Below are 27,399 nucleotides of genomic sequence, written 5' to 3' on the forward strand. Positions count from 1 at the left end.
GATCTTCAAGTTCATTTGGTGATCCAGGTGGGGCTAGAAGATCAAAGCAAGGTGATCCTCAAGTTCATTTGGTGATCTAGCTGGGGAAGGTTAGGCTTATGGTTTTCTTCAATAGGGAATGTAACATACAAGAGTGGGCATGGAGAGGATATAACAAGAATGTCAAATGTCGAATGTAGAAATAGATAGATAGGAGTCGATCGAAGGTCGAGGGCCCAAACAGCTTGGTTGGAAAGGAGCCCAAATCAGCTTCAAGACCAAAGTCAAAATACCATTCCTTCAAAGCAAAGATGAGGCAAAGAATTTGGAAGTAGGGAGATAGAGAATGGCTAGTCTGGCACTCATCTTCGTTACTTGCATGAGGAGAAGAAAGGGAGGGCCCGAAATCAGCCAAGGAAATGAAGCAATTCCAGGGCACGATGAGCAGTCGAAGGGTGCGAGTCATACATAGATCAACACTAATGGAACGTAGGAAATGAAAGGATGGAAATTTGAGTCCAAAGGTGAAATCCGCAAGGAGGGAGACTCCAGCAATCAACGAAGCCAGCTAGAAGAGACATTGAGTTGAAGTACCTATCAAACTGGTCATTTCCAAAGATAAGTTATTTTTGAAGATGATGCTGAAGGGAATTGCTGAATATGCCATCTAGACGTGCCAAGCGGTCAGCTACAAGAAGGCAAAGAAGCAGAGGAAAATCGGAGGAGCACACACGTCATTGCATGTTGCATATGAAGCAGTAGAAGTAATGATCACATGATACCACAGGAACACCTAAAATTTGCATGTATGTATTGTAATCTTCGGGTTCGAATTTTAGCAAGAGACACCAGAACGAAGAACCCCCAATAGAAAGTGACATGCTAACGCCATGGCTCGTAATTTGAAAGACAACAAATGAGAATCGAAGTTCGAATTGAAACACATAGGTCAAAGGTTGAATGAGTTCGATCAAAGGATGAATTGAGAAAGACCACAAACCCAAGAAATGAAGGGCCAAGTAAGCACAAAGGGGCTCTTGATGGCGTGAAACCAAAAAAAGAAAACATCAACAAAGCGTTGAGCGCAGCATCCTCACTAGATGAAGAAAAAAGAGCCCAAACAAGTATCAAGGAGCTATGGGTTGGGCAAGATTGAAAGAAGGCCGACAATAACGAGCTTTAAAGGGAAGCAGCCTCAATGAAGGTTGACAACTCTGAGCTTTAAGGGGATGCAGCCTCAACGAAGACAGTTGGCATGAAGACAAGATTGTTGGAGAATGGTGAAGCATGAGAGTGCTGACACATGAAGACACGATCTTTGAAGGATGCGGTCCTCCGAGTCACACTGAAGCATGGGACTGCCAATGTGGCCTACTTTGCATGGATGGGACCATATCAAGGCTCACACAAAGGATGTTAACAAAAGGGAACTTCACATAGGCATGTTCATGGAGGATGATGGTGAAACGTTGAAGGATGTGTCCCAATGAAGGGAGGAGACCAGAATTCTAAAGATCAAAGGATGAATATCTAATCATGGAATGGAGCAAGGAGGAGTAAAAGGGACTATGCGAAACAAAAATAACGCCGCCACCAGGTGGTGACGAAAGGTAACTCCAAATCTCGTATGTTAATGGATAGAATGTTGGTACCAAGAGGATTAACTAACATAGGATAGGCCAAAATCATGCCAAAAGACTAGACTAGAGCATCAAAAGACCAAAGACCAAAGGAAAAGGGTAAACACTGAAGTTGAAGACCGATTGTCAAAAATTGAAGAAGGGCCAAAGACAAACCGAAGGACCAGGAATGACCATGAACCATGGAAGAATTAGTACATAGTCCCATCAAATAGGTGAGACAAAAATAAGGGCGACAATAATGAAGAGAAAGAATGACGACTTCATCTGGGAGCAATGAGGTCCCTAAGGACATGGACGAGTTCAAAGGGGAGGGAGAGGTCCCTAAGGACATGGACGAGTTCAAAGGGGGGGGAGATAAATTGTAACACCAAAAAAAGTGGTGTAAACAATGATGACAACAAAGGCCAAGACAAGGAATGAAGACAAAGGATGAAGCACAAAGAGCAAAGGTTCGGCCACGGGACGACAAGCTCTAGACTCGAACAGGAAAACGACAAGAAGAGGGCAAAAGGCCAAAGATGAAGGTGAAGGCAATAGGTGAAGGCGAAGGATGAATTGCCATAGACGAATCTACAGGCCAGAAGGGTGAGGATACCAAGACAACAATGGACGGGCAAGTGCGACAAAGTGGTTGGCATGGACGTCAAGTTAAGGACAGCCAAGGAAATCCAAGTGAGAGCGCAGGTGTATGAGGGAATCTAGGCGGCCATCACGACCAAAATGCTATAAAAGGGCATGCCCTCTTCCATTGCAGGGCTATTGGGTCATGCAAGGTATAGATTGTATAGCTAGAAGCCAATGTAAAGATTGTTGATTTGACTCAGTGTGTGTATAGTTAGGTGTGCTACGGGTGCATAGTCTCTATTCACTCGAAGGCACATCCCCAAGTTATACAGCTTTTAACCAACCCTCTGAGGGAAATAGACTAGACGGTTTTGAAAGGCAAACGATGAGCATAACTCTAGTTTGTTGTTCAGTGCAATCATAGCAAAGATTAATTAGCACATGAATATCTCCTCTGTTTTATATAATTTAAAAAAAAAACCTCAACACAGGCCTCCCCTTCCGAGATGCCTCAATGATTAGAAAAATATGGCACTTGGAAGGGCAGTATCCTCAATTTGCATTAAATCCAACATTCCGATGAAGCTATTATCAGGGTAATAAACCATAACGTATTTAACAACCAGTTTTGGATCAGTTTATTCGTTTTATTCAAGTTGCAGAGACTCGAGCGATTTCAAACCATGTCTTCCATGATCCTGAAAGGCAATCAAATCCTGCTTCTCTCACAGCTCAACCTATCTCTTCGAAATGACGGCCGCCAACAATACAGGTTATATAGCTCGAGCAAATCAAGGTGTGATTGTACTTCAAATTACAAGACAATAGAAAGCCTTCCTCTCGAAGTATTGAATGCAACTATTGTCCCTGCTTTTTTACAAGAAACAAAACAAACAAGTATCTGTGCTTTCTTTTTCCCTCGTCAAGTTCTTAAACAAAACAATACTATACATACAAAAAACCTGCTGGTATAGAGACTGAACGGTCCTTGCCATTGCATTTCACCACAGAAGCGAGATTAATGAACCAAGCATCTTTGAAATTTTTGCAGGATGAAGAAACGAATTGACACTAGTCGCCAACCTTTAAAAAATCCTTCCTTACAAGCTGTCTCAAATGGGATGGCAAATGACAAAACTTCACTACAAAGGTCAGCAAAGGCTTAGCTCAATATGTAAACAAAAAATAAATTTGTTTATTTTTCATAATTTATTCTCTTATCATGGATAGGAAGGGGCTTGGGCTTCTGAGCAATATGTGGATGTTCAGCACCTTTGTATACCTTCAAATGTGTGAACAGTCTTCTTCCAAGCTGCCCCCCGACCAAACAACAAAAAGCAAAGATGATTTAAAAAACATCATTAATATCTGCTTGATAAAACATGTACTCTGAAAAAAAAATGCAAGATCACACAATTCTCCATTCTAAGTCAGAGTGTGATAACAGAAGCAACAAATGTGTCTCTGCTTATGCACTTCCCTTACCAATATGCACATAACATTATCACATCAAGTCAATTTAAGTCACATGAGTATATACCTTCATAAGACTAGAGTATACTCAATCTTACAAAATTAGGGGACAAAACTGGAAGAGAGAGAGAGAGAGAGAGACAGAGAGAGAGATCGCCTCTGTTCATCTCGACCGATGTTTTTTTTTCGGAGACTCCCTTGGAAAAGGAGCACCTAAGTGGGCTATCCTACCATCCACCCTTGAGAAATGATGCCTAGAATGCATGATCGTGCCCTAAACTTGGTGGAGAAAATTAGCCATATACAAGTGAGAGGGGGTGAGGCTTATAAAAACCTTCCCCTCATCCACCAATTATACCCTTACCAATTAGTCCCTAATTTGGGTTTTTCCCCCCTTCAATACAGCCGTCACCACTGCATAATTGGGCAATATATCTCATGAAAGCATGTGAAATTATGTAGAGCATTAAAAGACAGTATCAGATAAGTTGCAAAGCCAAGAAATCTCATGTGCTCACCCGGCCTTTCGGAAGCATGCCTCGGACAGCATGTTCCACTATCCTCTCAGGAATCCTTTTCTGGAGCTGTTCAAAGGTTTCTATTTTCATTCCACCTGGTCTTCCTGAATGCCGTCTATAGAGTTTCTGAGATCTTTTCCTTCCCGTAACAGCAACTCTCTCTGCATTCACCTTCAAAAGGAAATGAAACTGGATTAGCATCGTTCCACTTCGGCTGGATGTTTACGGTCAAGATGCACCAAAAAGTCACACTGAAATGTTACAATAATGACATTTCAAATGAAAATGTCCAGTTAATAATACTTCAGCATAGAATAGTCTCTCCTTCCCAGAATTGCACTTTGTTCCACTAGTCTGCTAAATATCAAAGAGAAAATGAAAGGCATCACCATATACCTTCAAAAAAGCTTCATGACATCACAGAACATGCTTGAATATATATACAATTTCACATATAAACATTCTTATCCTACATGAAGGTCATCCACTATCCACAGTAATCAGTTTTACGAGTTATTTCTGCATTGATCTCAGCTGTCACTTTCCAACCCTAGATAGTCTTACTTTTCTGAATAAAAGCTCACCTTAATTCATCTCAAAAAAAGAGTCAAAGATCATGTAGAATGCTAAACTAAGCAAAACCATGCATTTCACCATTTTATCCCCCAACATAGAGTAGCACTTGCTTCATTATGTTAGGGCTGCTTAGGGTTAAGCATTTTATATATTTGGTTCGAGTGCTCCAAATATAAGTTCAGTCATTTGCATTTGATACCCCAAAACAAGGCACCTGCAGAGCTGAAAAGTGAGAAAAGGTAGTGCTTAGGGTTATGCATTCTATATATCTGGTTTAAATGTTTCAAACATAATTTCAGTGCACTTAATGCCACTCTCACCCCACAACCCGAAAATAAGGCACCTGGAGAGCTGAAAAGTAAGAACTGCTGCATGATCGATAACATTATTCTTATGTGACTTTATAGGATGATAAGGGTGGGGGAGAGGATGAGAAAAAGAAGATACCACTAGTTCAAAATTTGACACATCCAGATTCCATGCTTGCAAAATTCAATTACGTACGTCAAAAGTTGAATATGAAGAACCTAGGGCTCAAAATCCCAAGATTAAGTGGAGTGTCACCTCTCCCTCTAGGCATTCAAAACTCAACCTTGACGATAATACAATAAGAGCTTCCAGTGATTGCGCTTTTTTCCCCCGTCCATTCATGGGATTGTATCCTTGTTGCCTAGCTATCAGATTCGAATGATTTGGGATGAGAATGTTCTTTAGGTTACAAGACTTGCTGCTCTGCATCTGTGTAAAGCTGCCTATGCAACGGTGCCTGTGTGCCATCTGCACTATGCCATGGTCATGTGCAAATATGGTTTCATTTTAGTTTTCTGCATCTACATACTTTGGTGCGATACTAGCTTCAATCAAGCCTAGCAATCAGATTTGTGGTGACTTAGGTTGAAACTGTTATTTAGGATGTGAGGCTGGTTGCTCTGCATCTATGTAAGACCAGCCGCCTATAAAGGTACATGTGTCCCATCTGTGCTATGCCATGGTCACGTTGATATGCAATACTATCTTTAATCTTGCATGCTAGAACATGATAAAAATACGAGTTTGTGTAAACAGTATGGAAGGTCTTATCAACATGGAGGACAGGATTTCACTGTTCGGACAGATCATCAAGCATTGAGGTGGCTTCAGACTATGCCAGCTGCCAAGTGGTCTCTGCCAGGCTTGATGGAGCCAAGCTTTCAGATTTTTGGTGGAATGATTGACTACTAGCCCGCGGCAAAAATGTAGTGGCTGATAGCTCCATCTCCATAGTACAAGAGTTTTCAGCCATGCGCAACTCGTACCACACCTACTCAGGTTTTCAGGTTCATTGGTACAAGGTTAGGCTTGATAACCAGCCTGGAGATTATGCCATACATGATGGGTGGTTGTTTTTCCAAGGATGCCATTGCTAACAGCTCCTTATCATAGACTGAATACCTGGTCTCATCTGGAAACAGCTTGCATCCCTCAATGCAATTGAATGACCATTTTGCTCCAAGACTACTATGGCATGGTCGCTGGCATTGGTCCGAACATCAAAGGACTGAATGAGCCAATGCAAGGCATGGAGCTGTGGTAACTGCTTCCTTCAACTAAGCGAAGGCTAAAAGAGTAAAGTGAGCTAGCTGCTTCTTATATATACCTCTGTAAGACTAGAATATATCCAAGCATACAAATTTAGATATTTTGTTGTTCTAAAGTCCAAAGATCTACACAAAATAAAAGAGAAAACAAAAGAGAAGAAAAAGAGGTAACAAAAACTTTTTTGAAAAACAAAAGGAAGACATACTTGGCAAGCAAAGCAACACTTATGTCGTTATCAGTGCCCAAGCATAAGCAGCTATATTGCGTTTCTAAAGACCCGTAGAGTCTCTTGGGCAAACCCAAAGCTTACTAAAATACATCAAATAAACAAAAGAGAAAGAAAACAAGAAATAAAGAAGAAAGGAAGAAGGTGACTAAGCAAAAATAAACAAACAAAATCTTCCAAAAAACAGGAATAAAATCTCTCTCTCTCTCTCTCTCTCTCTCTCTCTCTCTATCATGTAGGAATGAAAGAAAGATTTACAGAATGAATGAATTATTTAAAACATAAAAAACTAAATGAACCCCTTACACTTATGTACTGCTTCCTACAAAGATGCAAAATTACATTCCTAGCTTAGAAAGCACATGCATACTCAATCAAACTCTCTTTAGAAACAAAAAGAAAAACGGGCTATTCAGCTCCCCGCTTTTGTTTTCAGCTTATGCTCAATCATTCTAAACATGCCTAAGGACGATACACCATAGATAAAAGACTTCATATCTACTTTTTTCATTATTTTCTTGGATTATACTTCTTGTGTATTAGTAAAGTGATCAAATTACTACATTGAGTGATAAAAGACTCCTCAGTTGTACAAAGGCAGGAAAATCTATGGAATTGGGAAGAAATGACTCCATATTTTGTCATATCAAAAATGTTTGTGTCAATGTGAGGCATTTTTATAATAGTTGCTTCTTGGTCGCTACTCCCTGTAGTAGATTGGTGATGGGAACCGCAATCTTTGCCAAGTCCGTGATGTATTTCCTGTATGTTTGACAAAATGTCCATGATATGCGGACCTCCTAGAACGTAACTCCTAGTACTACTGTAGTAATGCTACTTGCTGGAGGGGTCTTGCTTGCAACAGTCAAGCTGACGTAGACCATGTATACTTCGCCACCTCGGCAGATCTCTCGAGACATCTGTTTTGCTGAAATCAAAGGTCAAGGAAGAGTATCCTTAAGCCAAGGAATGATCTTTCCCCATCGTCTAGGATTTTGGGATCAAAGCCCTGGTTCTGGTAGTCAAGTCGAACCTTAACTTGGCACCACCATCGTGTTTCCAAAATGATATCCATTGCTTGAGTTAGTGCAATCCTGAGTGGTTGGCTGTCTACCCACCACCTTGAGATCTTCAAAGTGGCCGAAGATGCCTCCATGTTTCTCTCCGTCTATTATCCAACAAATGTGCCATTCAAGGCAATGGTATCTGCCGGGATGAGAGTCAACCGAGGGCATGCTTGGCGGTTTTGGTGGAGATGATATTCTCTGAAGTCCCTGAAACTGTAAGGATGAGGGCCTTTTTCCCACCAATCTAGCTGTAAAACTGGAACATTGTCGGAAATGTACGAGGCTCCCTTGATCTTCAATCTCCTTGAGGACAACGGATGTTATCTTCATGGGGAGTGAAAGTGCTGATGACTCACTTGACGTGGCTCTTTTTACTTGGAGCTTCTTGAAGTTAGGGCAATCCTACTTCTTGTAGCCCTGCACATGACTATAGAGACATTGGTTCTCTTTGGCATAGGTCGCTCAGGTTGTTAAATCTAAGCAATTGCTGTAGCCGTTGTTTTTTGTCGTCCAGTTCTTCTTAGGATGCGCATTCCCAAGCTTCTTACCACATCTCCTAGTGTGGAGTCCTTGGGTCCTTGACCCTTGTGCATGAGCTCAAAGTTCTAGGAGAGCACGTATGCACTCTTATAATGTCATGGCCTGAAACTTCGTACATACCACTGGATAACTATACAAACCCTAGAGAAACTTACCTAGCTTTTCATGTTCTTCCTGTTGTGCAATTGAATGGACACCTACGTAAACCTATTGTATTGGTTTACTGACTAGGTGTCCCCTTGGTGCATCTCGAAGAATTGACTATGCAATCTGTCCACGTGTTGTGGTGATAGGAATCGTGGTCCTAATGTCTTCACGAACTCTATCCACCCATAGTAAAGTGTTTCAAGGTTTGCATCACAATGGTCCTTCTACCACTTGTAACAGCATGTGACCGTGTCACGAGCATCTATAGCACGTGGCCATGCTACTAGGGCTGCGCATTGGGCAGCCTCACAAGCAGCACCAACAGCTGCCAAGAGGCTGCGCCATTCACTTCCAGGGCCATTTCTAGGGTAGCAGTCTTCAGCCAGCAATAGCACTCCCACTTGTAATACTTGGGCTCATCTATCAGTCTTCCACTGCGGGATACCCTCTGGTTAGATTTCCATTTTCTAACACTCCCTGGCTGAATAGAACTAGAAATAACTGAAAGAATAAGTACAACATGGAAGGGAAACCTTCATTGCAAAAGAATGGAGCATAGTTGCCACTTAACGCCGTTCCATAGCTATGGAACGTTGGAGCGGCGTTCTCTTCACTCAGCTTGAAGAGAACGTCTGTGGACGTCTGGCCTCTGGAACGGCTATGGAACGTTCCATATCCCTTGTGGAACGTCTAGGGAACTTTCCCTAAGCCATTCCCTTCATGCAGGTAAAGATTTGGGGCAAATTATCTAATCCTAATCCAATCGGCGCGATTCGCTGCTCTGTGTGTTCCCTGCTTGAAGTTGACCTCCATGCTTTGCGTGTTCGCCGCTTGCAAGCTTGCTTCGACCTGCAAGGCTGCATGCAACGCCTAGCCTATGCCTAGCAGCTTGCTAACACTATAGCCTATCAAGCTACGCTAGCCTACGCTACCATCGCGCAGCCTACGCTACAACCTATGCTACAGCTAGCCTACTGCATGCAAGTGTTCCAACACACACATGCGACAGCACAAGACAGACAGCTACGCTAACACCCATCTTCCAACTGCATACACAGGTGAAGGCTACACAAAAGAAGAGTTCCAGCTTGTCGCTAGAGGCTAGGCCTTGGCAACTACACTAGCTTCTACGAACTGTTGGCAATAGACTATTGTGCCCAACGACCAATTAGAACTTGGCACATTGCATCAGAGAAGAGGAACAGACTTGGGACACAAAAGGCAAGTAACCTTGTGTTTGTGCATGCAAACTTATGTTTGCTTCAGAAGATGAATGCTGGGTACAGCCGTGAGGAATTCATTGGATGGCAGGAGAAGAATGGTAAGGCAACATGCTAGCAAATCGTTCCTGTGGTGGGTGCATCCATGGATGATGTTGGAGATGACCAAGAAGATGGAGATCATCCAGATGATGGAGATGATGAAGAGGAGGAAGAGGGCAGCAACCACAATGCTGCAGATTTAGATTGATCATTGATGTTGACAATGTTGAGTGGATCATGCATGTAGCAGCTAGTTTTTTAAGTTCTAGGAGCCTCAGTAGTAGGAGGTGTCACTCTCCTTTTCTTGTATCAAGATTCAAGATTCCAAGACTCAAGATAATCTCATATGTTTGTGCCTTGTCTCTGATGGACTTTGCTTTTGTATGCCATTGGCAAGCTATAATGATTAATCTAGATTCTATTATCAAAGATTATTCGTGAACTATGTCCTGAGTCTTGAGTCCTTAAGGCTTACTCCAAAAGAAATTGCAGTGTTTTTGAGTCTTGGATTCTAAGTTTAAGCTTTCTAATGTATAGAATAGTATGTTTGTTTATGGGTATGGTGACATGGCGTTCCCTTCCCGTTCACCCATTCACGTTCCCTAGGATTTGGGTGTTCCTGTTCCCCAGTTCTAATGTATAGAATAGTATGTTTGTTTATGGGTATGGTGACATGGCGTTCCCTTCCCGTTCACCCGTTCACGTTCCCTAGGATTTGGGTGTTCCCGTTCCCCAGGGGGTCGACGTTCCGTTGCCGTTCACGTTCCCTAGTAACTATGGAATGGAGAAAATCCCTAACTGTGTAACTGCGAACTGAGGGCTGCTCTCTGCATCAGAGCGAACTGAGGTGCTAAGTGTGCGACTTAGTAGCCTATATAAGGCTTGTACTTCACTTGTCTTGTTACACTTGATGAATGAATGAAAGCCTTCTTCATGTCTTCAGTTGAGCATTATTTCCTCACACCCTAACTCTCTCTCTCTCTCTCTCTCTCTCTCTCTCTCTCTTCACCATGTTTCTAACATGGTATCAGAGCCACCTTCCATAGCTGCCACATCACCCTTGCCCTAACCCTAACTTCGTCTATGCTATCTCCTTCTCTCAGCTGCCTCATTCTCATCTCTCTTGCAGCCATTAGCTTCTGTTTTTACCTCTTCCATAGTCAGCCACCTCTTCATTCCTTGCATCTTCATATGCCGCCTTCATCTAAGCCCTCTTGGAGCTGTAACCAGGCTCTTGGCAGCCTTCCTGCTTGTAGGTTGGCTCACATCCCAAGGCTGCAGCCCTAGTTGCAGGTACCCGAGGCAATTCGAAACCATTCCCTCGCTAGATATCCGTTTTCTTGGGCTCCTTCTCCATTGGCAACTCCTTAGAGACCATCTGCTGCTGTTTTTTTGGCTTCATACAGTCTTCACAAGCTGGTTCGGAGCTATTTTCGTTCATTTGTTGCAGCCGCCTTCACACATGGGAGTTTCACTGCATTCTGGAGTACTGCTGCAGCTGCCTCACTATTTCGGAGTATTTTTTGTTGATGTTTGGACCATATTCCAGCCGACTTGGTTATTTGAAGGCCGCTATTGCACTTCAAAGTATTTTTGGAACAGTCCTACTGCATTTTCAAGGTGTTTCAGGACTTCCAGCACATCCAAATCATTTGATTCTTTCCTTGAAGACCTGCACCTGCTACAGCATTCAGAGCTGTTCTAGGGAGCCGACTTCCACTTCAGAGATCTACTCTTGTGTTTTGGTACAGCTACATATTTGCTGAAACACTTCGGTGTACTTTGGAGCAATTCTACTGAGCTGCTTTACACATTTCAAGGCATATCTTTGCTGCTCTCAGATTCGGGTTCATATTTGGATCATCTCTAAGCATTTATGTGGAGAAGTTTAAGGGGGAAGGTTTTCCCACGTGGCAAACCAAGATGCAATTGTTGCTTATGTGTGAAGGAGTTTGGGATGTTGCTAAGGATGACCAGGTTGAGTTACTTGATCAACAACACCAAAAGATTTGGACGCAACAGAATGCTAAGGCCATTGCCCTCATTGGTCTTTGCTTAGCTGACTCTCTCATCCATCATGTGGATTTCAAGTCAACAGCTAAGCAGATTTGGAGTCACCTCGAGACCTTTGGTAATAAAATCACCAACTCTAAAGTCTTTTTGAAGCTCAAATTTTATGATCTGAAAATGCAAGAGAGTGATGGGTTGAGTGATCATCTAGCCCGATTTCAATCTCTTGTTCAACAACTCTCAAGTTTGAAGAGTGTCCCTGATGATGAAGATAAGATGGCCATTCTTATGAAGAGTATGCATGGCATTTCTCGCTTTGAGCACACTCTTGAGATCCTTCATCTTGCCACTACCACGTTTAATGATATGGTGGCCCTCCTCATTGAGAAGGATCGTCGCAATAAGGAAGTTGCTCTTGCCTCTCCTGTTGATCATGCATTTGCTTCCACAAGCAAATGGCAGACCAACAAGAACATTATTTGCAAGTTTTGCAAGAGAAAAGGACACATTGAAGCCCATTGCTTCAAGAAGAAAGCACAAGAACAAGAGAAGCATCATGCCAATCTTCTGGCTGAAGACCTGAAGAGCCCCCGGAGGAGATACATGCAGCTACAGCAAAGACTCATGGCCTCTCTCTTGACGACGAGGATCCATTTGACCAGAGTTGGGCTTTCTAGGCCCACATACTCCCAACGAAGTCAGATAAGAATGCTTACCCTATTATATTGGGAGAACATGGCTACGCCAAGTGGGAGCAGTGCAGAAATAGGCTACAGGTGAGTTAATCTTCCATGATAACACAAAGAAAGGGAAGTACAGCTTAAAGAATGGGAAGAAAGAGGTGTTGAAAGATGCGGAGTCATAAGAGTCTTCATAGACAGAATACGATTCAAATATGGAGGATGAGGAGCCAGAGGCCTTATCAGTGGAAGTATTTGGTATAACCTTAGGTGCACAGGAAAAAAAAGATACTACAAACAGATCTGAAAAGAGGGCAGCAAATGCACAGATGCTAAACCCACAGTTGGAGAGCTCGAAGAAGGAGGCATACTTGGATATGTTGGATAGTTTCCCACAACTCTTTGTTACTGATTACTGGCAGATGCATAGAGTGACTATGGTACAGCATGAGATTAGATTAAAGCCTAGTGCTAAGCCAGCGGTGCAAAAACTCAGAAGGCTAGGTGTGGTTCAAGCAAATGCTTTGAAGATAGAGATTCAGAGGTTATTTGCTGCTGGTTTTATCGTTCCTGTGGAGGATACATAGTGGGTGTCTGCGGTGGTTGTCACACCAAAGGCAGGGGGGAAGTGGCAGATTTGTGTAGACATGTGTCCCTTGAAGGCATGCACTAAAAGGGATTATTATGCTCTCATTTCGAGATGAGATCTTGGGTCAAGTGGCAAGCCATGAAAGGTACACTGTGTGCGATGGTTATTCTAGTTATTTTCAGATTGGTATTGTAGAGGAAGACCAGAAGAAGACTACCTTCATGATGCCTTGGGGGAGGGTCATGATATTTGGGTTGGTAAACGCACATGCCACTTTCCAGAAATTCATGAATGAGGTATTTGAGCCCTACTTTGGCAAGTTCATAGAAGATTTTTGTATTTACAGCTCTAAAGCAGACCATCTGGAAAAGACTCGCTTGGCATTACAACGAATAGATGATGCCCAAGGTAGCTTGGACCCTTTGAAGTGTCATATTGCAGAGGATAAAGTGAAATTGCTTGGTCATGTGGTTCCCAGCAAGGGATTGAGATGGATTCTGAAAAGGTTGCTGCCATGGAGGATATGCCGGTGCCAAAGACAGGGCGGAAATTAAAGACCTTTGTCCAGAAAGTTACCTACTATGGAAGGTTTCTACAGGAATTGGCACAAGAGCTCTATCCTTTGCATCAGCTGGCCAAGAAGAAGACTGATTTTCAGTGAATAGGTCAGACCCAAAAAGCATTTGAGAGGGTTAAGAAAATGCTACAGCATGGACCAGTTCTTATGCCTCCTAATTGGGAAAAGGATTTCTTCGTAAGTATGAGTGTAACAGAGAATGCAGTAGCTGCTATACTACTACAGAAAGGGGAGAAGGGTTATATGCAGCCCATTACTATGCGAGCCACCGTCTAATGGATACAGAGGGGAGGTATTCTAAGAAGGGCTGGCAATGATGTATGCAGGACATAAGTTTAGATCTTATCTGCTACCCAAGCCTTTTGTTTTTCTAGCAGATTCAGTGATCATGCCATATCTTGCGAAGAAGCCCAATCCATCTGGGAAATTTTTTTAATGGCTGGTTGAGTTGCAGGAATTTCAATTTACCTTCATGCTGGAGCATCCTACCCAAGCTACACTTGAAGATTTACTCACAGGAAGGGAAGTGGCAGAGGAAGTGGAACATTCAAGGAAGGAAGGAAGTGGAAGAACAGGTTGTATGCAGTCTATGCAATAGCAGTGGAACATAATTTGGATGAAAAAGAGATATGTGCTGCTAGGTTATTTGCTTTGGAGAAGTTAGATGAGCAACGACATGAAGCAATGATTACCAATGAGATACAACATAGAATTATGAAGGCCAGAATGGATGATCACATAAAATCAGAAGTTTTTTAGGAAGGAGATTTACTTCTGAAGACTTTATCACCATTTTGGATAAGAAATTTTTGGTAGGGTGGGAAGGCCTATTTATCATTTTGAAGGCCTATGCAAATGGGATGATCTGCAAGAGCTTGGACAGCAAATGCCCATCGAAAGAGTAAATGAATTTCGCTTGAAAAGGTTCAAAGCGAGACAAGATGTGTGAATGGATGTTGAGTTATGTACAGCCAGTTTTCAAATATATATATATATATATACAGCTTGTGTCAGTTTGTTTCTTTCCTGTCTGCCAAGCATGTCCCCATTCTTGGCAGCCAGGGGGGGGAGAAATGTTATCCGAAAATTTTATTGGTATTAGAGGTGCTTAGCATGTTCTAGTGTTATTGTATAGAAGGCTGTGTTGGGTTCTGTTGTACAACCACCTTCGCTATGGAGTCCAGAGGGAGGTGAGGTGTTAAAAGAGCTTTCAAATGGGGGTTTGTTTCAAGTCAATCGGGTCACCATAACCCGAATACAATCAAATAAGTTAGTCTAGGGGTCATGCACCCAAGGGGGGGGGGCGGTTAATTAAGGAGTGTGAGACTCGGTGTAAATAGGACCTTGAGAAGTATCTGGAGGATGAGAATTGGGAAGAGATTTCTCTAGAGAGCGAGGTGATCAGAGAGGCTTGACGTGGTGGTGCTTACGTACAGTTTTTTTTATATACATTTATGCAGCTTTTAAAAATGACTCGCTCTTCCTCCTTCACCCTTGCTTGCATCCCGAGCATGAAGTATGAGCAGCACGTTCATAAATCATTCTTGCGTTCACTATGTTTCGGCGTTCAAGTTTCTAGTTTTGGGGGGGGGGTAGAGTGGTTTGGCTCGCTCTTCCTCCTTCACCCTTGCTTGCATCCCGAGCATGAAGTATGGGCAGCACGTTCACAAATCATTCTTACGTTCACTATGTTTTGGCGTTGGAGTTTCTAGCTTGATGAATTCCGAATATGGAATTCCATAATCACCGTAATCAACATCCTCCATTCCCATAGTATCCTCTTGAATTTCGTTATGCGCTTCCTCATGTTTTCCTATTCAACAATAGCTTTTCCTTTTCTCACTCTTTGCTCGCTCTCCCTTATCATTTCATCTCCTTCTAGAGTTGTCATTTTAAAATGCAAGTTTTTTTCCAGAAATTATAAAGCGAAAAGCTTTATAATAGTGAGAAAAATGCAATGTCCACCTCCCTGGTATTTGTTCGGGTCTTGGAATTCAGATTTGAAGTCGTCCCACATTATACTTTGACGACCTTTGCTTTCGATCCCGCTCTTTGATATTACTTTATCTACAAGGCTCTTCTCCTCGATTCGATCTTCAATCTCTTCCTTTGAACTGGGTGAGGCTAAAAAGGTTGAGGCACCTTGGGGCCTTGGAAAGAGGAAAAGCTTTAAAATCTTTGAAACTTTGGGAAGAAAGTGCTGAAAAACCTTAAAGAAGGAGGGGGGGGGGGGGGGGGGGGTCTTGTGACATGGCTTTTTGCTAAGGTCCTTTGACCTTTGTTGACGTGGCTAATCTCTATTCTATCTGCAAGTCAAAGTGGCAGCTTGCTTTCTGCACAGACTAAACGTTCTGGAATCCCGCTTGTTTCATTCTTCCGAGGAGGGAGCCTCAAGGTTCAAGGAGCTTGTAGTTCAACACTCTGATAATGGCGTAAGGGCTTGTAGTCTATGCTCTGATACCAATCTTGCACCAAGACAAAATAGAGGGCTCCAAAACTGTTCACCACCCAGCCACAGCCTCTAGAGTGCCTCCTCTTCCCCCACCTTCTTCCACCATGAGGCTCTCTCTCTAGAAACCCCTTTGAACCAAGCACTTGCCAATTGGACTCCTCTCTAGATACCATGTGTCCCATACAGAACCATACTTTAAAAGCCCTCTCAAGGGTTCTCCCTTTGCACCACTTCTTAAATGCCTAGGCCTAGAAACAATCCTAGACCCATATTCAAAGTCTCTACTAACGGCGTGTGCTATCGAGCCCTCTGGTTTCCCGCCTTACCATAAAACCAAGCCTCTGGCTTCCGTGATTATGGTTGGCATAACATGCATGCATGCATAGAAGTTAAAAATCTCAGCAAGCCTCTTTAACCATTGACAGATTGAAGGAGGAGTGAGGAGTAAGCACTATAAAAAGATTAATCTACTTTATTAAATTTCATTGTATGACAGATGGGTACAGAATATCTACTATCATGTGATGATCAGTGCTTAGTTTATGTTACCCACTGCCATTGAGGCCTACATCAAGCACAGTAAAATCGTGCGCAATCTTACATTTACGTTGAAAAAGCATGGTAACCAATCTCTGAAAATTCAGAGAAAGTATTAAAAAACACAAGACCAGATCGTTGCCTTTCGTTTTATAAGTACAAGCCATGTTTAAATGAGGACTTTCTGTAAAATAGAAGAACTTTATTCAAGATATTATGAACCTGTAGCTTACGATATTTACAATCCACAGTTAAAAGTTTATATACCCATTTCTTATGAGCTACAACAATCTATCTCCCATGCCAGATCTTAGAGATGAAATTACCACAACAACATATGCACCCATGTCCACACTTGGTGTGTATGTAGGAAGGTTTTTCCCACGAATATGTATGGCGATAGTAGATGCCAACCTCCCCAGTCTCTTGTCTGCAGCATCTACAACATACCATGTCTTCTCAAGATTCACATGATCTGAAGCCTTGGGATACCATGTCGTGTTCCAAAGATCCTGCTCAAGTGCAGCAGTTGTATCAGCAATTTCAACAAAAGAATCTCGTAGGGGAAAACAGTACAACCACATTACCATCCACTTCATGCCTCAAACAATACAAATAGGTAAAGGCCACAGAACGAAATTATACACCAATTTGGACACAAGAATCAGAGGGGGAAGCAGTACAACCTCACTACTTCCCACTTAATACCTCCCACAAGAAAAATGGGTTAAGGCTACAGAACAAGCTGATAAACCAGTTACAGAGTCGGCTTGAAAACTTCTGCAAAAAATCAACATCCTAAGTAAAATCAATTGTCAAAATGAAACTTGTTTGTGATCCTGGAGATCTGGATTCTAAGGTCAGCTGGCAACATGTATTGGAGCAAATTCTCTGCTTCTTCATTCCTGGATTGTCACCCTTAAAGGACTATCGCAAATGCCTAAGGACATGCAGTAGTACACATTAATTAGCAACTAATAGAATGCTGAGACTCCTCAAATCTGTCTTTGCAAGAATCCTCAAATCTGGTTGTCCATCTTGAAAAGAGAATTGCAGAGACCGAAGCAATCATGGCATGCCCCAGACATTACTTCATTGCAAGTTGCTTCTATCTCTACTTAAAACACAATTGGCTATCAAACCAACTTGAGTACAGAGAAAAGGTTTTAAGATGGCAGTTGTGTATGTGACTCTGAAAATAACCACAACCACGTGAGAAGTCAAAGGTGAGACCCTCAATAAGAGAGGAAGCAGGACATGTCACGATCTGTGACATATTCCTTTCTCTTTCTAGACTTATGGATGGTTTAATGAATGACACTTGTGGAAGGGTATGACCTTTCGACGGGACACTTGCCCTTTCGACGGGACACTTCCTAATGAGGCATAACCCTTCACAAGAGACATTCTAATGAAGAGACATTCCTATTGTAATGTACCCTCTCATCAAGGGTCACACCCTTCACAAGGGGTACACACCTCTTCATGCACATACCCTTTGGAGTACACACCTTTTCATGTGTGACTCTTCACTCTCTATATAAGAGAGGCCAAATTGTATGGATGACAATCACATCCACCCTACAGATATTCAAGCAATACAGTTATTCCTTGTTCTCTGCTATCTCAGTCTCCTTTCTGTTCCTTAGCACAGTTCTAAATATAGTAAATCTAGGATTTCTTACAGTGGTATCAGAGCAAAATTCGCTCCTGCCTGTAGGAAATGCCCCCCACCTTCTAGCGCTGATCTGATACATTTTTGCCGCTAGAAGGACATCCGTGCACATTGTGCATGGAAGAGATGGAGAGGATGAGCGTAAAATTTTTAAACGCCTACCCAGCCTAAAGTCATCCTGGCCTCTCCATCTCCCTCACATCACAAGTTGATGTGAATGGACACGACCAAAATCGTGTCCTTTCAGGTGCTTGGGCTGTCCCAAAACCAAGGGACACACCTCTTCCACCATGGGACACACCTTTTGGTGACGAGTCTCGACTCCTCACTCATGGGACATACCCCATCGTGGGCAAAGGGACATACCTATTCATGCAGGGTCACACCCCTTTTAACAAAAAGGACATATCCCTTCATGAACAGGTGCACCTATTCCAAGGGTCACACCCCTTCGAATAGGCACACCTCCTAGGCCCCAAGTACCTACAAAAGGGTACCTAGAGGAGTAAAAAGGGACAAAAATTAAACCCATCCCCTACCCCTAGGTTTACCCTAGCTACCCTAGGGTTAAACTAAACCCCCATTTAAATTTTTGGGGCAAATAACCCTTTGGGCAGCCCCCAACGAAAAGAGTCTTCATTGCACCGTTGCACCGTACGGATCTCGAGAAAATCCTTGCGCAACCAGCCGTACAGCCTTGCGCCATTTTTCTGTACCCCCCCTGCGCAGTTATTCTGTACAATCTGTACGTCTTTTCGCTGCCCTGCCGTACAGCCGTACAGCCGTACAACCGTACAGCCGTACGGACAGCCAGCCTGCACCGTACGAAATTCCTGGCACCAGCCCTGCGCAACACCAGCACAGTACGGACCTTCCTGCGCACCCCTGCACCAGCCTGTGCCGTACTGCCCACAGTCCTGCGCCAGCCCCTGCGCATTTGATTGGCCTCACCAGCCCCCCCCCCTGCGATATCCTTGGCCTCGCCAGCCCCCCCTTTTTCCTGCGCAGTCCAGCCCTGGGCAATGCTCTAAGCCTCGCCAGTGACAGCCTGCTGCCCTCTCCTTGTTTCGCCATTTTTACCCTGCCATTTCAGCACCAGTTGCAACTATTCTCGCGATGAAGACAGCCCGTTGACAGCCCGGACCAGACAAGCCTCGAGCACTCCTCGCAAAACACTGCAACATGGACCTCCGGACAACGATTTGCAGCCTTCTTCTACGCAATCACTTGGCAGATTAAAGTATTGCCAGGTGGAGTCTTTCCAATCTGCTTTTTACGGATTCTCTTTAACAAATTACAGCAAATGAAAGAATCCACATTAAAGCATGGAAACCCCTGGTAATTCACCCGGCCATTCAAGGACACCTCAGGCACCTGCTACTACACAATATCGTGTTCAAATTGCACAGCCAGGCCATTTTGGAGCCTTTGCATCTTGGGTCTTCTGTGTCACGTGCCCTCCGAGTGACTTGGATCACATCCTCTACCTTCTGCGTGAGGCACCTCAGTTATATTATTTCCTCAGCACAGTACAGGTTGTGTTCCACGAGACATGAAGATATCCGGAACACGATATTCCTCAGGAGTTTGCTGTTCATTTTTGGAGAGAATTTTACCCTTCACCTTCGGCATCTCCAGGGTACTCTCCACCTCCTTCAGCTCCCAGATATCCTCCTCTACAGGTTGTACCTTCTCCAAGTCAGTATTTACATTCTGAAGGCACTCCCTCTCCTGGATATCCTCCTCTTCCGACAGCAGCTCCGTACCCTTTTTCAGATCCGTGGACTTTGCTACCTACCCCTGTCTTATCACGAGCAGTAACACCATTTTCAGAATCTCCAGTGTTACCTCAGACAGGACCTCCCTTACCAGATTTCCACGGGTGGTTCCATCCTGCCTCGCCTGCCCCCTCCAATATGAGCAGCCTCAGGGAGCAGCCCGAATCCTCTTCCAGGAATGGTCCAAACTAGAGCGCAAGTTCGCGCTTTTCTCACAGGGATTTCCGACATGTCGCACCGCTCGCGTGAAGCCTCTCCAGAGATTAAAGAATCAAGTCCCAAAAAGACCCCTGAAGGCAACATCCAAAGTGAATCACTATTGCAACTTCAAATATCTCAGCTTCAGGACAGCATCTCCGACTTGGTTCAAAAAGTTCAACAACTCCAAGATTCTCGAAGTCCAGCACATACAGAGGATGACGTGACGCAACCCGACGACAATGCGGACTCTTTACCACCAGAGGTAGAAAACACTGAACTGCGTGCTCTCTACCGATTACTTCAAGCTTCCAAAACTAAACGACTTGACGTCAAACTTCCGGAAGCCTACACTGGTCAATGCAATCGTCGAACAGTTGACCAATGGCTCGCTAAAATGCGCATGTATTTTGACACTGTTGACCTCACAGAAGGCAAAAAGATCGCCTTGGCAGCCTCCCTCCTGAAGGATACAGCATTTCTATGGTGGCAACGACGCTTAAAGGACGGAAAAAGTGTGTTAACATGGGAACGTTTTGAACACGTGCTCCGTAAGCAGTTTGTACCTGCCAATGCGGACTTCCAAGCACGTTCAAAACTCCGACAGTTGGAGCAAACGGGTTCCCTGTCTTCCTATATCTCTCAGTTCACCACATTGGTGCTGGAGATTGATGGTTTAACTGAGGATGATCGCCTTCATGCTTTCATCTCAGGCCTAAATCCCTCGTTACGCATTGATGTTCTTAAAGCAAATATCACCACCACAGATGGCGCTATTGCTTACGCAGAGCGCATTACAGATTTCCTAAACACAGGGAAGCAGAGTGCTAATCGCACACAGAACTCTCCTATGGCCAAAGGTGCTCGCCCTCAAGATAACACCAGGTTTCGTAAAAACTTCGGTAATCAAGGTCAGCGACATTCTCAAGATCCCCAGAAGCCTCAAAAATCATTTGCTGGATTCCAACAGAAGCACTCCCCCAAGGATCGTGTTTCTTCTTCTTCACAAAGCATTACCGACATCCCCAACATAAAGGTGCGGCCACTGACAATAGAACTCCAGCTCAAAAAAACTTTGTACCATCTGTACAGGCGACCATAGATGGTTCGATTGTCCCAAGCGACCAAAGCAAAATTCTAATATGGAACCTAGCACTTCCCCAAAAGAAGATGCTACCTCAGCACAAGACAAGAAAGGCAAAGCTGTTCGAATGGCGAATACCATCCACCTGAGCCTTGCCAGCAACCCCGAGCCTTCCCTGGCCACTCAAGTACTTTGTGTTCAAGGATCGATTCGTGGAACAACGGTCACCATCCTCATCGACAGTGGCTGTTCTCATAATTTCCTAGCCAGTTCTGTGGTCGATAAACTTCGGTTGACCACCAGTCCTAGTCTCATGGACTATCAGATTGGACTCGCAAATGGAACAACTTTCTTGTGCAACACCAGAATCAAAAACTTGTCTTTTCGCATCCAACATTATACGGACAAGTTGAACTTCAACATTATGCCTCTTTCTCGGTACGATGTCATACTCGGACAACAATGGCTCTACGACTATGATCCATCAATCAGTTTTCGCAGCCATACTATCCAGTTTGTCCACCAGGGAAAACTTATTGAGCTAACTGGTTCTAGGGATTCTCCTTCAACCCCAGTTGCCTCTGCCCTACAAGTAAAGAAGTGGGTTTGCAAACGCCAAGCAAAGACTTCACTTCTGTTGGTTACGGCAGTAGAGGAGACACCAACAAAGGATCCTCCTGAATACCTCAACCAACCTTTTTTCCAGCCTTACCTGGATCTTTTTCCACAGGAATTGCCAAAGCAGTTACCACCTCGACGACCAGTGGACCACCCAATCGAGCTTATTCCCGGCAGTAATCCACCGTCGAAACCTCCTTATCGGGTTTCTCACACTCAAAATGAAGAAATCCAAAGACAGGTCACCGAGCTACTCGACAAAGGTCACATTCGGCCCAGTCGCAGCCCTTTCGGATCTCCTGTATTACTTGTGGAAAAAAAGAACAAGTCTATGCGCCTCTGCATCGACTACCAAGCCCTCAACAAGCTCACTATCAAAAATAAGTATCCATTGCCTCGCATCGATGACCTCTTCAATCAACTTCTACATGCAACACAATTCTCCAAGATTGATCTTCGTTCAGGTTATCATCAAATTCGTATACGAGTAGGCGATGAATACAAGACAGCTTTTCGAACAAAGTATGGACACTATGAATGTTTGGTCATGCCTTTTGGGTTAAACAATGCCCCGGACACATTCATGACATTAATGAACGACATCTTCAGGCCTTTCCTCGATAAGTTCGTCATCGTTTACCTCGATGACATCCTTGTTTTCAGCAGATCCCCACATGAGCACAAACATCTTCACCAAGTTTTTGAAGTTCTCCGCGCAAATTCTCTCTACATCAACATTGAGAAGAGTGAGTTCTTCAAGACCCAACTTGAATATTTGGGACATGTTATTTCAACTCAAGGTATCTATGTGGATCCCAAGAAGGTCGAGGTAATCCGAAACTGGCCTACTCCTAAGAATGTTCATGATGTCCGCTCTTTTCTCGGATTGGCAAACTTCTACCATACAAAGGTCTATCAGTTTTCCGAAATCGCAGCTCCTATGTCCGAATTATTGAAAAGCACAGCAATTTTTCAGTGGCTTCCCGAAACAGAGTATAGTTTCCAACAACTCAAGCAAGCACTCACTACCACACCAGTTATGGCTATTGCTGAACCAAATCTCCCGTTTGAGGTCATGACCGACGCTTCCGACATCGCTACAGGAGCAGTCTTGATGCAAGAAGGCAGAGTTATTGCTTTTGACAGCCATAAACATTCTGATATCCAAACCCGATATCCAGTCTATGATAAGGAGTTTCTTGCTGTTGTACATGCTTATCGCTCTTGGAAACATTATCTCATGGGTGCCGACTCTGTGGTCAAAACAGACCATCACTCTTTAAAGTACATCTTTACTCAGCCAGTCATGAACGCTCGACAAGCACGCTGGGTTGAGTTTCTGGCCAACTTTCACATGACCATTGAGTACATACCAGGACTACGCAATGTAGTTGCAGATGCTCTCAGCAGGTTACCTCTAGCATCAGCCATGGTAATCTCTACATTATCTGTGGATGTTCCGAATTCATTCAAAGGAAAGTATTTCAATGATAAAGACTTCAGCACAGCAGTACAGGTTCTTTCAAAAGATCAACCTTCGACTTCCGAACAGAAGATTTTCTCATCCTATTCTTATACGGACGACCTTCTGTATTATCAAGATCGCGTCTGTGTACCACATGACAAGGATGTTCGCCGTCTTTTGTTAAAAGAGCATCATGTAGTTCCTTATGCTGCCCATCCAGGCAGCCCATCCAGGCATCAATAAGACTTATCGGTTACTCAGTGCAACATACTACTGGCCTCAGATGAAAAGCGATGTCATCAAAATGGTTACATCTTGCTTATCTTGTCAACAAATGAAAGCAAGTCGCCAACTTCCAACAGGACTTCTTCAGCCTCTTCCAGTTCCAACTGAAAGGTGGGAAAGTATTTCCAACAACACTACCACGATCCTCCAGAGGTAACACTCAGATTATGGTAATTGTTGATCGCTTGTCCAAATTGGCACACTTTGTTGCTTGCAAAAGCAGTGCACAGGCCCCGGACACAGCCAAACTCTTTATACAACACATCTTCCGACACCATGGATTACCCAAGAATATCATATCCGACAGAGATCCTAAGTTTACCAGTCACTTTTGGATTTCCCTGTTCGAATCTTTGGGTACTACTCTACTGTTCAGTTCAGCTTACCACCCAGAATCAGATGGCCAGACTGAAAGAGTCAACCAAGTTATGGAAGAAATGCTTCGACATTATGTTCAGTCACGCCTCGCAGCCTGGGAAGAGTATCTACCACTCCTTGAGTTTGCTTATAATAACTCTTTCCATAGTGCCATCAGCATGACTCCATTCCAAGCAGCTTATGGACACACTCCGATTGTACCAACAAATTTTGTACTTCAACATCGAGTGGCCCTAGCTGATCAACTGGTTCAAGAAATGCAAGACATTTTACTACAAGTCAGGGATCATATGCAAAAAGCGCAAGAGCGGTATCAACGGTCTGCCAACAAACATCGACGTCACCTGGAATTTAACACTGGTGACATGGTGCTATTATTTGTAGCCCCACATCGCTATAAGACGGTTAAGTCTGTGTTTCCTAAGTTGTGACCAAGATACTATGGACCTTTCCGGATCGTCAAGAAAAATTCACCTTTAAGTTATAAATTGGAATTACCACCATCATGGGGTAAAATCCATCCAACATTTCATATTTCTTGGCTAAAGACGTACATTCCAGGCGATGAAGCGGTTCCTCCTGCAAGTGATTATGTCCCAGAAATCGAAGACGATTATGTTCTCCTTATTCCTGAGCGTATTCTCGACCATCGACAGCGAGAGACTCGACATCGACTTATCACGGAATTCCTTGTTCTTTGGCGAGATCTGGACGACTCCGCCGCTACTTGGCAGTCTGATGAAGACTTACAGCAGTACCCTGACATTTTACAGCAGTATTTTCAGAATCTACCATGATATTTTCTACATCAGTTCATTATCTCCACCAGGGTCTTCTTTTGAGTGGCAGGGGATGTCACGATCTGTGACGTATTCCTTTCTCTTTCTAGACTTATGGATGGTTTAATGAATGGACACTTGTGGAAGGGTATGACCTTTCGACGGGACACTTGCCCTTTCGACGGGACACTTCCTAATGAGGCATAACCCTTCACAAGAGACATTCTAATGAAGAGACATTCCTATTGTAATGTACCCTCTCATCAAGGGTCACACCCTTCACAAGGGGTACACACCTCTTCATGCACATACCCTTTGGAGTACACACCTTTTCATGTGTGACTCTTCACTCTCTATATAAGAGAGGCCAAATTGTATGGATGACAATCACATCCACCCTACAGATATTCAAGCAATACAGTTATTCCTTGTTCTCTGCTATCTCAGTCTCCTTTCTGTTCCTTAGCACAGTTCTAAATATAGTAAATCTAGGATTTCTTACAGGACAGGTCTGGAAATGGCCAGAAGGTGGCAAAGAAGAGAAACATATTTTGGGACATAGGAGTCACTTCCCCGTGTGAGCCCCCGTATGAGCAGGACATGGGGTAGGATGACCTGCAGAAAGAGATTGGATCAGAATGATGCTGTGTGGGCAGATAAGAAGGCTGCCACCACGGGCAAATCTGAGAGAGAAGAAAGAGAATATAGGGCTGCCAATAGGAGGGAAGACTCTCAAGTGCTTGATCTGTGGGCCTATCCCCACGAGTAAGGGAGAGGAAGGGAGGAGAGAAGGGCCGGAAAGGGGGGGGAGAGAGAGAGAGAGAGAGGGAGAAAGTGCAAGGAACAAGATGATTGTGTATGCATGCATGTGTGTGTGGGGAAGGGAAGAGAGAGAGAGCAGCTGGGGAGAAGAAGATGATTGTGTATGCATGTGTGTGCATGTGTGTGTAGGGAAGGGATGTGTGTGGGTGGGGGTAGGAGGCTGGAAAGAGAGAGAGGGAGGGAGGGAGAGAGAGAGAGTACATAGTTGAAGAGGCAGGTAGGGAGCAAAGAGCTTGAAAAAAGATTAGGAAGTCAGCTTCACATCAACGAGAGTATAATAGAGCAGCACAATGACTACATTATTCCTCTCTTTTTTTTGACGAAAGCAACTCACACAACCAGACACCCACAATAGGGGGGGTCGTCGTCCTCTTTCCAAATACTGGCCACTTTTTTATTCAAGGCAGTACAAACAATGGCTGTCCCAAAAGCAAGGTCTCAAGCCCTAGAAGCTGTCCCAAAAGCAAAGGAATGACAGAGAGTACACAGTTGGAGAAACTAGCAGGGAGAAAAAAGGTCGGCACAATGGGGTTCACATCAAAGTGTAAGTACAAGTCCCCTCTAAATCATGTATTTCTGCCCATTCTGAGACCCATTACTTATTGTTGCCCATCCTTGTCGTGATCCCTTCCCACAGAACTTTGCCCTCAAAATTACACACAATGCTTTTCCCAAGATCTCAAATCATGATGCGAATCTACTATCCCTCATCCTCTATCAGTGGCAGCTCAAAGACAAGTGTACCTACATTTGCCTCACACAAGCTCATCCAAATAGAATGCTTCGTTCTATTATGACAATTCTCTTTTTTTGCAGGCATTGCCAGCAAGTTCAAACCGTTTGGGCAACAGCCGTGGCTGGCCATCTATTGACCACAGGCAAGGCTCAGGAGCTGCCAGACTCTCGGTCGCTCACAAGCAGTTGAACCGCAGCCCAGAGCTCCACGTGACAGCCATGTAGCCTGCCACACCATCCACGGATAGTATGCAGTAGCAAACAATACTAAGAAAGAAATCACGTCTCAGGAATCGACGCCAGAACGAGCTGCGGCTCGTGAAAAAGCTGCTGGGACACACCCTCAGCTCCTCGCCACAAAGGCAAGAAGTTTTCAAGTGGCCAGAATAATTCGCGCAGCTTGAGTGCAAAAGAAAACGCATAAAGCAACAAAAAGCTGACGGCATTGCGAAGCAGCAGCATACTAAATCCACAGGAGAAAATACTGGAGGCGCGTGATAAAATGAAGAAGAAAGGGTACGTACAGGGCCGAGTTTCTCGATGCCTTCGTACATCCAACGGTGTTCAGCGGGGATGAAGCGACCTTTGGCGGGGGTATCCGTTTTGAAGCGGATGGAGAGGGAAGAGGAGGAGGAAGGGAGGAAGGAGAAGGTGGGTTTCTTCTTGTGCAAGGGCAAAAGGAAGCGAGAATGGCCTGTCAAAGAGGAGTGCAAAGAGGAGGATGGCGGAGCAGCCATAGCCATCTTCTTTCTCTCCTCCAACAAAAGCTCTCTCTCTCTGTCTGTCTTTCAGTTTTTGTGTTTCTGTGTTTTTGTGGTGTTGTTGTTTTTGTTGTTGTTGTTCCATATCAATTGAACTCGCCTTATCCTTTCTTTTCTTTTTTTTGGCCTTACAATTCAATAAATAGAGCGTTTTCACTCACTTTCCTTTTACCTCCAAGAGGGGGGCCGGGGCGGGCCCCTTTTGGACTCTCCACGTCCCCCCGGTAGATAGTTGTTTGTTCTCCGCACCCACTCACCGTGCATCGCCATGCGTTTCCTCTCCATGCCACCTGTGCTGTAGTCCCTTATGTAGCCATGATGCTACCCCACCGCCTTCTCGTGCGCGCATCTGCATGCAAGGTCTCGCTCTTCCTTGCTCTCCCTTTCTTTGCGTGGAAAATCT

General features: G+C 44.0%; 1 protein-coding gene across 1 annotated transcript; it reads right to left on the minus strand.

Moving 5' to 3' along the window:
- Window positions 1-3,243: 3,243 nt before the first annotated feature.
- On the minus strand, window positions 3,244-27,082 carry EMB1473 (Ribosomal protein L13 family protein). The gene is made up of 4 exons (XM_087378274.1): window positions 26,760-27,082; window positions 16,745-16,930; window positions 4,178-4,348; window positions 3,244-3,498 (listed from the first exon to the last, which is right to left on the minus strand). The coding sequence occupies exons 1-4, from the start codon at window positions 26,976-26,978 to the stop codon at window positions 3,382-3,384; spliced, it is 693 nt and encodes a 230-aa protein (XP_087234400.1). The 5' UTR covers window positions 26,979-27,082; the 3' UTR covers window positions 3,244-3,381.
- Window positions 27,083-27,399: the final 317 nt, after the last annotated feature.

The sequence above is a fragment of the Dipteris shenzhenensis genome, chromosome 8 (genome assembly GCF_047967505.1).
Source record: "Dipteris shenzhenensis isolate YYH24624 ecotype China chromosome 8, Dip_SZ_1.0, whole genome shotgun sequence".
NCBI classification, from domain to species: Eukaryota; Viridiplantae; Streptophyta; class Polypodiopsida; order Gleicheniales; family Dipteridaceae; genus Dipteris; species Dipteris shenzhenensis.